Source organism: Lepidochelys olivacea (assembly GCF_965140295.1).
Source record: "Lepidochelys olivacea isolate rLepOli2 genome assembly, chromosome: 1".
NCBI classification, from domain to species: domain Eukaryota; kingdom Metazoa; phylum Chordata; order Testudines; family Cheloniidae; genus Lepidochelys; species Lepidochelys olivacea.
The window spans coordinates 59188230-59202435 of record NC_140411.1 but is presented as its reverse complement, the minus strand read 5'-3'; the positions used below and the strand labels follow the sequence as shown (position 1 = coordinate 59202435).

Here is a 14206-nt window from a genome sequence, read left to right as displayed (position 1 = left end):
AAATTACAGTCACACAATATTTGATGCTGAATGTTAAACACTAATAGTATATACCGCTACTGTGGACAAAACTTCAATTTAAAAACATGGTAGTAATTATGTCAACCTATTTTTAATAGTTTGGACCCTATTCAGAAAAATGTGAAATTACTACAGCCCCTGGACCACCGGATCAGTGCAAACCCCCTCAAGTAACGTGTAGATCAGCAACATGTGCACAGGTGTATTGGGAGGTAGGAATATTTTGTTGTGCTGTGTATTTTAGGCTTATTTTATGTTTTACGATTGTTACCTTTTACGTTCTTCTTTCCATTTTAAAAAGCCTAAACTGTAGCTAAGACAAGATTTAAAAAAAACAGAACAGAAACAAGCTGCCTGATTATGGGTTATCTTTACATTGAAACTTAAACATAGCATATAAACATCCTCGAAGCATAATTTGCCATTTCCTTCATACACTATTTGTAGCTAAATGACCTACGCATATTCAAACTTCGAAACACAATGTCCTCTTGTTCCTTTGTTTTTATTATGGGTTTTTCTATTAGTGCTACACTGTGAGTATGAATTTGATGCAGATTCTTTTTAATTTTTTTAAGACCATTTGTTTATCTTCCTTTGCAGAAAACCCGGATAGCCACACAATACAAATGATTGTTTTATACGCACCACTTTTCTAAGCTGATTTATACTTTATATAGTGTAGCAAAGGGTCTATCTGTTAACCTCCCAGTTTTCAGGTGTGTGATTTTTAGCAAGCAAAATAAATCTCATCAAGACTAAATTTGAAAAAGATTGTCACTGCAGGGTGGGGGAGGACTCTTAACTTTTAAAAAAATTGCTTACTATTGGATGGGGAGTTAGCATTGTAGAGGAATGCAAAAAGGCCGAAGGTTTTTCAGACGCATTTTTGCATCTATAAAATGTTCACTTTAAAAAGCAAAAAAAAAAAAAATTACAATACTTTTGCACAAGCTGACATGGAAAGTTCATATTATATAACTTGGTCTCAGTGAGAATAAATAACAAACAAATTAAGTGTTGGATGGAATCCCACATTACAGGAGAAAGCTGGTAGAAACCTTTATATTTAGGCTGCCTAACACTTTTCATGAAAGTCTTGAAACTTTTTTTTAAAAGAATCTCTAACACTTTCATTGTTTACAACAGGACTTTAAAATTCAGCAGGGCAAAAGTCTTGGGGCCAGAGAAGTATCTTTTATTTGTCTCATGAAATTTGGTTCAGGTTTGGCTGAGATTGGTGATTTTCAAAAATTTATCTTTCTCTTCTGTCATTTGCATTGGCAGCAAAATTTTGGCAGCAAATCAAAATAATAACTGCATAAGAACATTGTACTCTAAGATGCCCACACTGCACTGGTAACAATGCAGCAGCAGCAGCACGTTGCCCTCAGGAGATTTTAATTGTGTGTTCCTCATTTACTGGGTGCCCAGCTTAAGATACCTGCAAACTGAGATGCAGAAGTGCTGAGCATTCACAAATGCAACCGATGATATTGGGAGCTGTGGATGCTCAGCCCCTCTGGCAGCAAGGCAGTTTGGTCTGCAGGAATGTGCATAGCACTGGGACTCAGGAGGTCCTGAGTTTTAATCCTGACCCTTCCACTGAATCAGTGTATGGTCTCAGCCAAGCCTCTTTGCCTCAATTTCCCCATCTATAAAATGGGAAAAGTAATTCTGTCATCTTGTAATTGAGATAAATTAATGTATGTCTGTGCAACACAGATACAATTATAAGTACCATGATCAAAAATACCATGAGAAAAATAATTCTGTGTTGTTCATAGGCTTTGAACACTGGACAGTAAGTAAGGCATGGAGCCACTAATTGAAAAATGAGAATAAAAATATTTGCACGGCTGCCTCATTCCTGGATTGTCCATTCTGTGTCCTGAATGAGGCAGGGGTCCTCTGGAAACAGTAGTATATAATCATATATTTGAATACTGTATCATGATGCATACACACAAAGGAGCAGAATTAAAGTTTACATGGCCAACCTAGCTTCTGGTGCATCCTAACTTTCTAGTGTTTGACTTTGCAACCTAAGTGTGTTTTAACAATTTTAATATACTCTATAAATAGTCCAGAATATGCCACAATTTATTGTAAATTATAGAAGAGAAGGATTTCTGCCAATCATAGCTATTGGACATCAAACACTATTCTCAAAAAAGTTATTTGTGTTCAATCACATTCGTTTTGCATATAGTCCACTTCTTAAACTAATGATTCTTTTAAAAAAAAAAACTGCCCTGGAGCAATGATTCATTATAGCATATACTCAGTGAGAAGCAATATCTTAGATTGGTAAGTCCTCCATAAAAGAAGAGAATAACTTTTATTTCATTATTTGTAATCTAGTCCTTCAAGAGAAATCATGTTGAAGTATATCCGCATTTAATAGATTTTATGATTATCACTTAGTGTCACTTCAGTATTTAAGCAACTGAAAAAGCAATTACTGCTCCACATATAATACTCTGCCACCATGAACATTATCCATTAGTATTTTAATGTGCTCAAGATCAATAAAATAATGCAGTGTTTTGCTTGAACTGGAGATTGCTGAAGCTACCATAGGGTAACTTTCCTGTGGAAATGCTGTTTCTACAGCTTTCTGGCCTACTTCTTACTGTTTTATAGAGAAAGTAGTCAAGATTTGGTGAGTTTGGTCTGATTTTTAGACAATGAATTCAAGTATTAATTATTTCTGTTAACTTTAAAGGTCCCAGTAAATAATGGAGCCGATGTCACAGAATACCATTTGGAGTGGGGCAGTGTGGAAGGATGCATGCAGATCTGTTACTGTGGGACTGGACTCAGTTATGAAATGAAAGGACTTTTGCCTGCAACTATATATTACTGCAGGGTTCAGGTAAAGAGGAAGACTTACTGTTGGTATCCTGCTATTCACAGATCTCAGTGGTACAATGAATATTTATTTTACTTTCTCAGGGAAGGAGAACATCAAAGTGGAGCGGAGAGAAACGGTCCCATAATTGAGACATTCTCTCCAGATGATGTCACTCTCTCACACTGAGGATACCTCTCTGGGGAAGGGAATCCCAGTTATTAGGAAGAGACAAGTAATTGTAATGGGGTATTCGATCATGAGAAATATATATATGGGTTTGTGATGGTGAATTGCCTGACGGGTGTGAATGTTGCAGATCTCTCAAGACATCTAGACAGGCTTATGTGCAGTGCTGAGAAAAGCCAGTGGTCGTGGTACATGTAGGTACCAATGACATAGGGAAAGGTAGCAAAGAGGTCCTGGAGGCCAAATGAGGCTGCTAGGTAAGAGATTGAAGTCCAGGACCTCCATGGTGGCATTCGCTGAAATGCTTCCAGTTCCACACAAAGAGTCAGTAAGACAGGCAGACCTGCAGGTGCTTCTTTGATTCCAGTTAGGTGAGTGCCTGCCGTGTGCACAGTCATCTGAAGGTTTTTCCACTAGCAGCACCCGTCAGGTTGGCTGTGGAGCCCCCTGGAGTGGCGCCTCCATGGCAGTGAGTATAGGACCCTGCCAACCTGGCGCCTCCTCAGTTCCCTCTTACTGCCAGTGACAGTTGTTGGAACTGTGGTTGCTTGCTCTCGCAAGAGCTCCCCTCTTTCTAGTCTCAGCTAGTTTAGTGTGTAAATAGTTTTTTTAAAGTTCTTAGACAGTTAGTGTTAGTTGTTGTAGGAGTGGGGGTCTCCCCGACCCCAATTTTCCTGTTCCCCTTTGGGGTTGGGGCATGCCTCAATCCCAAGGATTTAAGGCTTGTGGAACTTGCCATAAACCCATGCCAACGGGCGACCCCCATGGCTCTTGCCTCAAGTATCTGGGGGAGACACCCCAAACAGACTGGTGCAAAATCTGCAAAGGTTTCCATCCCAGGACGAAGGAAGAGTGGGACTTCAGGCTCAAACAACTCCTGATAGAGACAGCCCTTCATCCGCAACCGGCACAGGACTGGTGGGATCTGGCACCGAGCTCCTCCATGTGGAGTGCCCCGGCCTCCGTGCATGAGACGGTGCCGAGGAAGGACTCTGGTCATAGAGACCCTCGGCACCTGGCACTCCCCGGCACCAAAGCCAGTGGAGGCAGCGCAGCACCACTCTCGTTCCTCGGTGCCACATAAACAGCACAGGAAAATGGACAGGGGATGTCTGTCCGCGCCAGGAACCACTGCATTGGATAGTGCTGCCGGAGTGCATCCAACGGAGGAGCACCCGGTGCCGTCAGCACAGGAGATGACAGCACAGGAGATGACACCATCGACTTTGGCCCCACAGGGGAGGGGCGTTAAGTCCAGTACTGCTGGGTTCTCCTGATCAAGAGTGCCGCGTCGAGGACATAGAACTCCCATCCAACCCGGACACCTTTGAGGCCGCTTGGAACTTAACTGCCATGATGGCTCCTTGGTCCCCAGCCAGTCAAGTTAAGGCCCCCGGTGCCGCAATGCGGGGCATCTTCTAGAGCAGGGGTAGGCAACCTATGGCACGCATGCCAAAGGCAGCACACGAGTTGATTTTCAGTGGAACTCACACTGCCCGGGTCCTGGCCACCGGTCCGGGGGCTCTGCATTTTAATTTAATTTTAAATGAAGCTTCTTAAACATTTTAAAAACCTTATTTACTTTACATACAACAATAGTTTAGTCATATTTTATAGACTTATAGAAAGAGACCTTCTAAAAACATTAAAAAGTATTACTGGCACGCGAAACCGTGAATTAGAGTGAATAAATGAAGACTCGGCACACCACTTCTGAAAGGTTGCCAACCCCTGTTCTAGAGGCAAGCCGGCGATGATGAGGAGGAGATCACCATCCCCCAGGCTTCGCTCTCTGAGCCACTGCTCCCCACAACGGTCCCTGACTCAGTCTTCAAGGCACCGGTCATTGCAGACAACACAGCACCTGTCCCCTGCACTGGACAGACGGCACCATTCTCAGGCGCAGTGCTGCTCTACATCCCGGCACCACTTTCCATCCTGGCACCACTCAATGCGGCACCGTTCCCCGGCACTGTACTCACCGCACCAATCCCTGGCACCGCTCTGCTCAGCACCACCGTGGCCTTAACGCTCCATGTCCATATCGTCGGAGGCAGAGTCCCACCATTCGCAGCACAGCTGGCGCCCGTCAGGCTGCCACAAGTAGGACATGGGTGCAGTGCCATAGCAGGTGCAGTGGCAGGAGCCAGCTTGGTGGCCCTTTCAGACTCTGTGGGCCTACCACCAGACCCAGGGCACTCACTCCAGAGGCTCCCACTCAATGGTATCGGAACCACAAATGCCCCTGGCAGCTGCGAGTTGTCCCACCCCTCAAGGCTCCGAGACTACATCGGTACGGGCCACACAGCCGCCTCCCCATCCCGTGCCCACCACCAGCACAGAACCTGCAGTCGTCGCAGAGGAGCCTGGCACCAAGCAGGACATCTCTAGGGCTCCAGGTGGCCAGGAGGGCCCTGTGTCCCCCCCGGCATCGTCTTTGTCCTCCCTGGACAAAGCAGTAGCGGGGTCTTCCTCCTCCAGGCCACCCCCTATCAACAGTTGGGTACACCAAGACCTGCTATGCAGGGTGGCTCACAACATGGGGCTGCAGGCCAAGGAGGTTGTCGAGCCGGAGGACCCGATGGTGGACATCCTGGCTCCAGGAGCCATCGAGGGTGGCTTTGCCCCTCATTAAAACGATTCAGGCTAACACCAAAAACCCTGCCTCCATTCCCCCGACTGCAAAGAAAGTACTTCATCCCCTCTAAGGGGTACAAGTACTTGTATATGCACCCGCAGCTCTGTTCATTGATGGTGGCCACGATAAACAAGCATGAAAGCCTGGGGGCAGCAGGGTCCAAACCCAAAGTCTAAGGACTCTAAAAAGCTGGACCTATTCGGCTGGAAGGTCTACTGGACCAGGGGGCTCCAGCTCAGGCTTGCCAACCAGCAGGCAATCCTGAGTAGGTACAACTTTAACTCCTGGTGCTCCATGTTAAAGTTCAAGGAGTTACTACCCAGAGAGTCCAGGGAAGAGTTTGGGGCCATAATGGACAAGGGCACAGACCTCTTTGCAGGCCTCATGGGACAGTGCAGACATGAGGAGAAGCTCATGGTGTCTGGGCTTCCCCTGGAAGTGCAGCAAACTTCACAGGACCTGCCGTTCGATGGCATGGGCCTGTTTGTGGACCAAACAGATTCCAGGCTTCATAGCCTAAAAAATTCTCAGGCAATGATGAAGTCGCTGGGCATACATACACCGACCACCCAGTGCAAACATTTTAAGCCACAACCCCAGCAGCATTTCTACCATCCCTAGCCTAGACAGGACTTCTTGAGGAAGCGTGGCAAGAAAGGCAGGCACAGGCCTTCCCAGTCCCTGCCTAGCCTAGGCCAATGCATGGATGAGACAATAGCATAGGGAGAGGGGTTTAGATTTATTAAGAACTGGGGAACCTTTTGGGAAAGGAGGAGCCTGTACAGGAAGGATGGGCTCCACCTAAACCAAAACAGAATCAGATTCCTAGCATGCAAAATTTAAGGTTGTAGAAGAGTTTTTAAACTAAGGTCTGGGGAGAAGGCTGTCAGGTGTGGAGGAGCACATGGTTTGGACAGAGACATCCCTTAGGGGAAGATCTATTAATGGGGATTCTCTATATCCTAGTGTGGAAGAGAGGATAGAAGTTGATAAAGTACAGGTAGGAGCTGACGAGAAACAGTCAAATGAAAGTCCCATTCAATTACATCACATAATGGCAGACAGCTAAAAAGTGACAAATTTTGTAAGTGCTTGTATACAGATGTTAGAAGTCTAAATACTAAGATGGGTGAACTTTATGCCTCATATTAAATGAGGATATTCATATAATAGGCATCACAGAAACTTGGTAGAACGATGATAAGCAATGGGACACGGTAATATTGGGGGACAAAACATATAGGAATGACAGAGTAGGTCATGCTAGTGGGAGAGTGGCACTGTAGGTGAAAGAAAGAATAGAGTCAAATATAGTAAAAACCTTAAATGACTCAAACTACCATAGAATCTCTATGGATAGAAATTCCATGCTTGAATAATAAGAATATAGCTGTAGGGATCTACCACCAACCACCCAACTAGGAAATGCTCCAGGAGTTAGGGAAGCAATACAAATAGAAAACTAAATAATAATGGGGGATTTTAGCTATCCCTATATTGACTGGGTACATGTCATCTCAGGATGGGATGCACAGAAAAAGTTTCTTGATACCATAAATGACTGCTAGTAGTCCTGGAACCCACAAGAGGAGAGGCAATTCTTGATTTAGTCCTAAATGGAGCACAGGATCTGGTCAAACAGAAAAATATATAGCTGAACTGCTTGATAATAGCGACCATAATATAATTAAATTTAACGTCCTTGGACACCAAAGCAGCCCACCACAGTAGCATTTAACTTCACAAAAATGAAGAAGCTAGTTAAATGGAAATTAAAAGGTGCAGTCACAAAACTGAAATGCCTGCAAGCTGCATGGAAACTTTTTAAAAACACCATAATAGAGGCTCAGATTAAATGTATACCCCAAATTAAAAAACACAGTAAGAGGACCAAAAAGTGCCACAACAAACAATAAAGAAAAAGAAAGCGGTTAAAGACTAAAAGGCATCCTTTAAAAATTGAAAGTTAAATCCTACTGAGGAAAATAGAAAGGAGCATGAACTCTGGCAACTCAAGTGTAAAAGTATAATTAGGCCTAAAAGAATTTGAAGAGCAACTAGCCAACAACTCAGAAACTAACAGCAAAGAGTTTTTTTAAGTACATCAGAAGCAGGAAGCCTGCCAAACAAGCAGTGGGGCCACTGGACAATTGATGTGCTAAAGGAGCACTCAAGGAAGAAAAGGTCATTGCGGAGAAGTGAAATGAATTTTTGCATTGGTCTTCACTGCAGAGGATGTGAGGGAGATTCCCACACTTGAGCCATTATTTTTAGGTGAAAGATCTGAGGAACTATTCCAGATTGAGTGTCAATAGAGGAGATGTTGGAACAAATTGATAAATTAAACAGAAATATGCCACCAGGACCAGATGAGATTCCCCCAAAAGTTCTGAAAGAACTCGGATGTGAAATTTCAGAACTACTGACTGTGGTATGAAACCTATCATTTAAATAATCCTCTAGAAGATAGCTAATATGACACCAATTTTTCAAAAAGGCTCGAGAGGCAATCCTGGCAATTATAGACTGGTAAGCCTAACTTGGGTACCAGGCATATTGGTTGAAACTATAGTGAAGAACGGAGTTATCACATGCATAGATGAACACCATTTGTTGGAGAAAAGTCAACATGGCTTTTGTAAAGGGAAATCATGCGTCACCAATCTAGTAGAATTCTATGAGGGGATCAACAAACATGTGGACAAGGGTAATCTAGTGGATATAGTGTACGTGGACTTTCAGAAAGCCTTTGACAAGATCCCTCACAGAGGGCTCTTAAGCAAAGTAAGCAGGAATGGGATAAAAGAGACCTCCACTCATGGATAAGTTTCAGAGTAGCAGCCGTGATAGTCTGTATCCGCAAAAAGAAAAGGAATACTTGTGGCACCTTAGAGACTAACAAATTTATTTGAGCATAAGCTTTCGTGAGCTACAGCTCACTTCATCGGATGCATTCAGTGGAAAATACAGTGGGGAGATTTATATACACAGAGAACATGAAACAATGGGTGTTACCATACACACTGTAATGAGAGTGATCAGGTAAGGTGAGCTATTACCAGCAGGAGAGCGGGGGGAGAAAACTTTTTGTAGTGATAATCAAGGTGGGCCATTTCCAGCAGTTGACAAGAACGTCTGAGGAACAGTGGGGGGAGGAGATAAACATGGGTCATTACACAAAGTAAAACTATTTCCCCATGTTTATTCCCCCCCGCCCCCTCAGACGTTCCTCAGACGTTCTTGTTTATTCCCTCTAAAGCACCTGTGGGAAGACGGGATACTGAGTTGATGTACCGTTGGTCTGACCCAGTATCGCCATTCTTATGTTACTTTGCATTTTCAGGCAGTGAATGTTGCAGGCGCAGGACCTTTCAGTGAAGTAGTTGTATGCATGACACCAGCCTCTGTACCTGCAGTTGTGACTTGTCTTCAGGGAAGAAGTGAAGATGAAGTGGAGAGTCCACACTATTCACCTTCCACATGCCTTGCCATAAGCTGGGAAAAGCCCTGTGACCATGGTTCTGAAATCCTTGGCTACAGCATAGACTATGGAGAAAAACAGCCTGTAACTGTTGGGAAGGTTTCAAGCTATTTCATAGACAATTTGCAGCCAGACACAACATACAGGTATGCTGTGCAAAGTGGTGTGGCTTCCTTAGCATTTTACATAGAAGGAAAATAATCTATTGTCTTTGTTCCCACATTGCTTCTAATCACTACCGCCCTATCAAAGTATTAGTATGTAGCTATGGTCAGAAAAGAGAGTATGTAATGAACTCAACAGATTTGGTCACTATGGGCATTCAGTTGTGTCTACCAAATTTTTGCTCCTGTTAGGATGGCAGAACCAATGTAGTTCTGGAAAAAGACAACCTAATTCCATTCATGCATCAACTTCATATTGGTTAACAAAGTTCTGGTTGCAAATTCAAATTCAGTGAGACTTTGTTGTCATGGAACAAGCTATACAAGTATAGTTTGCCAAAGTATTGAAAAAAGACAGACCTCTAAGGTATCTGTCAAATTAAGTAAGATCTGTCCATGGTAAGACTGTATGTCATTTGATCTGCTGCGTCCATTTGTCATTATTTTCCATTTCTGATCCAGTGCTGGGTTGTTACAGAGTGTGATGCAATTTCTGCAAAACCTTTATTGCTGGGGGTGATACATTTAGGCACAGAGAGCATAACTTTGAGATCCCAGGTGGCGTCTGCAAAAGTGATGGTTACAGAAAACATCCTTTTCCTTGTAAATCGGTTACATTTAATATGGCAGTTATTAATAGATGATGAACACAGAATTCCACTGTGCCACGTTAGTCACTTTTACAGTAGAATAGCATTCTATGCTCATGTTACAATCACAGATCCTCTTCATTAAAATATATTTGGTGAAATCTTGACACCATTGAAGTCAATGGCAAAGTTCACATTGACTTCATTGGGGCCAGGGTTTCATCCCATGTGTATGATGTTCATTATAGACTGTCGGGGTAACCCTTAATATTTTTTTAAAATAAAATACTTTTGTGTTGTTATTACTTTTAAAACTGTTATATTAGTAATTGAAAAAACTACTGCCTGCCACATTGAGAAATTGTAAAAAAAAATTTACCAAAGAACTAAAAATTTACACTGCAAAGATATTTTTGCACTTAGACACACAAGTACTTTTATATCACAGATTTGATAAACTCTGCCAGCTTCTTGTGAAAATAAACAAAACTCAAATATGTGGTCGCCAGTGCTACAGTATGCTAATAAATTAACATACTCAAAATTAAACAGTTCTATAGTGATAGATATATAAGGAATTAAATATGTGCACACAAAGGGACCCCAGCATTTTGCAATTGTGACCCTTGAATGCTCAGAGCTTGGATTTTTTTTTTTTTTGCAGTTGCTCAAACATTGATTTTTTTCAAAACACACAGACATGAATGTATGATATTTTAATGGAAAATGAGGTGGCTTAGAGTCATGGAGTGTTGATCTAATCAAGGCTACCTCTGAAATCCGTAAAGCCTGCAGCTGTGTCCCCCTGATTTCTATGCTCTTTAAATCTCTGGGCTATTTTCTATTTTTGTTTTGTAAAAATAAGTTTCTAATCTTCTTCGTTGAGTCACAGACGTTCAAGCTGTAAACCTGTTCCTGAGATTGAAAGTTTGCAACATTGACTTCCTGAAAAATCACAGATTATTCCTCGTCCGTACCACAATCACGATGGTCTGCAAAGTTCACAGCTGTTAGTCCGCTGACTTATTGTTTTCTTTCCCTCTTTTCTTGTGGCCCCCTTGATAATTCATTGTTGGGAGTGACCAACTGTGCCACTACCAGTGATACCAGCACCACTGCAAGCTCCCTGCAAGAGAAAAAACTGGTGGCAGCCCAAATATTCCCTGCCGTTTTTAATGAATTCGTTCAGTTCTAGGAGGCTCTCAGAATTTCTCTCTGGCCACCCCAACTCTCTTAAGGCTGGTCCTAATGTGGATGTTTATTATCAGAGAAAGCTGAATGTTTATCTGTTGCTTATTACTTCATTTATCAGGTATAATGAAAATATGCAGTAATTGGGAGGGACTCAGAAGATCATGGCTTTCTATAAATATAAGTTCTTGTGCTGAACTAGGATCACTTGATGTCCCAGGACCGAAACATTAGAACTTTTATTGCCTGTCATTATATGATGACCCTTACGTTAATATTCTTTATTTTTAATAGAATACATTGTTTAAAGTACTGCAAGATGAATGCACATTCACTAATATTTATGACTAAATCCAACCACTCTTCGTGGTAAGGGACATGTATATCATAAAAAGTAGTATCTATTCAATGACCTTATTATTCTCTACTGTAAGACTCTTGAAGATGAGTCCTGGAATTAATCAATTACCCTTTTAAATCTGTTTACGTGGATAATTTTTTTCTTTTTAATTATTAGAATACGAATTCAAGCCCTAAATAGTCTTGGAGCAGGTCCTTTCAGCCACACAATAAAACTGAAAACAAAACCACTCCCTCCTGATCCACCTCGCCTGGAATGTGCTGTGTACAGTTCTCAGACTCTCAAGCTAAAATGGGGAGAGGGAACTTCAAAAGCATTAACTGACTCCATTCAGTACCACCTTCAAATGGAAGATAAGAATGGAAGGTTAGCACTAATATCACTTCCTTTTGTATGTGCTCTGCGTTATACATGGTGTTGTTTAATGGATAAGGAAGTACCAGAAAGGCATCATGGAAGAAGACATCATACCTTTGGTTTAATTTAAAATGAATTTAAGAAGTTGTCTACCTTGGGAAGAAAAGGGGAGACTCTGATGTACAGCATTAGAAGGTGCAAGACATTAAAACTGAAAGGTTTTCATAGTGAAGGTTTAACATGAAGAGCTTGATGTGAAGATGAGATGGCTTGTGCCACCAGGCTCTTCTGTTTTCTATGGTTTTGTTAAGTATTTATGTTGACTAAGTCTGAGCTAATTCTTTTAACTTGATGTGCCTCTTGGGTGATGGGGGGTGAGTTCTCACCTTGTTGCTGCTTTCTTTACAGGGTGAGGAGTTTAAGGATTTAAATTCATTAATTTTTTGCTTGCACCACCTTTCCCTAGATAGCAAAACACACAATACCACCGCACCACATACACTACCATAGTATGAGCATACGATAGCTTGAGACCTGGAGAAAAGTAGGGATCTACCAAGTGGAACCTGCCCTGACATAGGAATAAACAGAAATGGAGATCCACATAGCAGGGAATTCACCATCGCTACCAAAAAGTAATTCATGCTTGCACCCCAACTCAGAAATGAACAGGAGTAGAACATGGTAACAAAACCTCTCCACTCCCTCTGAGACAAAACCAGTATTAGAACCCCCGAGACTGAAAATCAAACAGACGGGCCAGTGAAACTGACCTGCTCCAGCATCACTACACAAGAGAGTGTGACCAATCTAGAAAAACCCATCAGACTGGGACAACAACGTATGTTGCAACTGTGACAGATCTCTCCCACACAGATGTGAGATTTGGGCCATAGCACACCTTCCCCACAAAAATGTGGAAGAGCAATGGGAATCGCAGAGACTTGACCCATTCTTAGAGCTAGTGAGGAATACTGCTGAGGTGCAGGTAGCTAAAATCCAGACCAACTCACTTTTGAAAAGCAGGAATATGATAGGGGAGCAGTGAAAATAGAAAGCACCACATACTAAACTAATCCAGAGCTCTCCCCCTTTTCCACTCCGAGAAGAAATAAGACCAGCAATAGTCACAGCTTATTGAAAAGTGAGCTCATTGTTCTGTATTACTGAAAGACCATACATTAACTTGGACATCAGTATTTATGAGCTGGTCATTCAATTCCAGGCATTTAAAAAAAGATAAGAGTGAATTTAAAACAAAAATAGAAATCATGCAGACTACTTTGGAATCTATTTAATCTGTTTTACATAATCACTATTTCTACTTTCAGGTTTATATCCTTATATAGAGGACCATGTCATACATACAAAGTACAAAGACTCATTGAGTCAACATCCTACAAATTTTGTATTCAGGCTTGTAATGAAGCTGGCGAAGGTCCACTTTCTCAAGAGTACATTTTCACGACTACCAAATCTGTTCCAGCTGCCTTGAAAGGTAAGCATTGTATTTGCACTTGTCATTTAACTGTAATGTCATTTTTCTCACTACTTAATAAATCAGTACTACTAGTCCTATTCAGTATAAACAAGCTTGCAGTTAAGAGGCAGTGCTGAGTAGTTTACGTCCCAAATCCAAGTTAAGGGCTTTTTTAAAAAAAAATTAAAACTCAGCTGAATAGAAAGGACTTTGTGATCATATTTATTCAGTTAATTATTTTTGATGAGGTTTAAACAATTCCTCTTTAATGTGCACTAAACAAACACGATTCATTGTGGCATCCAGAGACTCCATAATGGGTGCATTAAAATACATAGATTATGAAGGTAGCAGCAGCAGCTCCATACTTAATGGGACAGTTAAAGCAGGGTTGACAGCCTTTTGTCAGACTTGAACACAAATCACCAAAACTACACATCTCCTTCCGTACACTTAGGGTACAGATTTAACTTTCTGTGACGTCAGAAGTTTGGCTAGGCATTTGTAGTAGTATTCGTTCCTTCTGGACACATTTCTTGGAATCTAGCATTTTTGGTGTCCTGGTAGCAGGGCTGGGTCAGATCCATCCAGAACACCTATAGACCAACTCATTTGAGGCCCCTTTGTATGTCATCACTTGCTCCTTCCTTCCCTTGTATTGTTGAGGAATTTCTAAAATGACTACTACACACAACCCAGCACCCAGTCTCTTCCATAGTCTCTCACATAGTCTCAGGCTCACCCAGCCTCCCAGCTCTCACTCACTGTTCAGATTCTTCTTTCTGTATTTGGTGGGGGGAGGTATCAGATTATCCTGTCTCTGCCTGCTGAGGGTTCCTATGCTATCCTCTGAAGCATCTGGTTCTTGCCACTGTCTGAT

The 14206-nt window shown here is 42.1% G+C and overlaps 1 protein-coding gene across 5 annotated transcripts in view; it reads left to right on the top strand.

Moving 5' to 3' along the window:
* The window catches only part of FNDC3A (fibronectin type III domain containing 3A), a 204597-nt gene that overhangs the window by 182139 nt on the left and 8252 nt on the right, over positions 1-14206 (top strand). For all 5 annotated transcript variants that reach the window (XM_084620294.1, XM_084620293.1, XM_084620292.1 and 2 more), the window contains 5 exons: positions 120-233; positions 2750-2899; positions 9046-9329; positions 11646-11855; positions 13178-13344. In XM_084620294.1, the coding sequence (XP_084476420.1) occupies positions 120-233; positions 2750-2899; positions 9046-9329; positions 11646-11855; positions 13178-13344 (925 nt within the window). The remainder of the gene's footprint in view (positions 1-119; positions 234-2749; positions 2900-9045; positions 9330-11645; positions 11856-13177; positions 13345-14206) is intronic.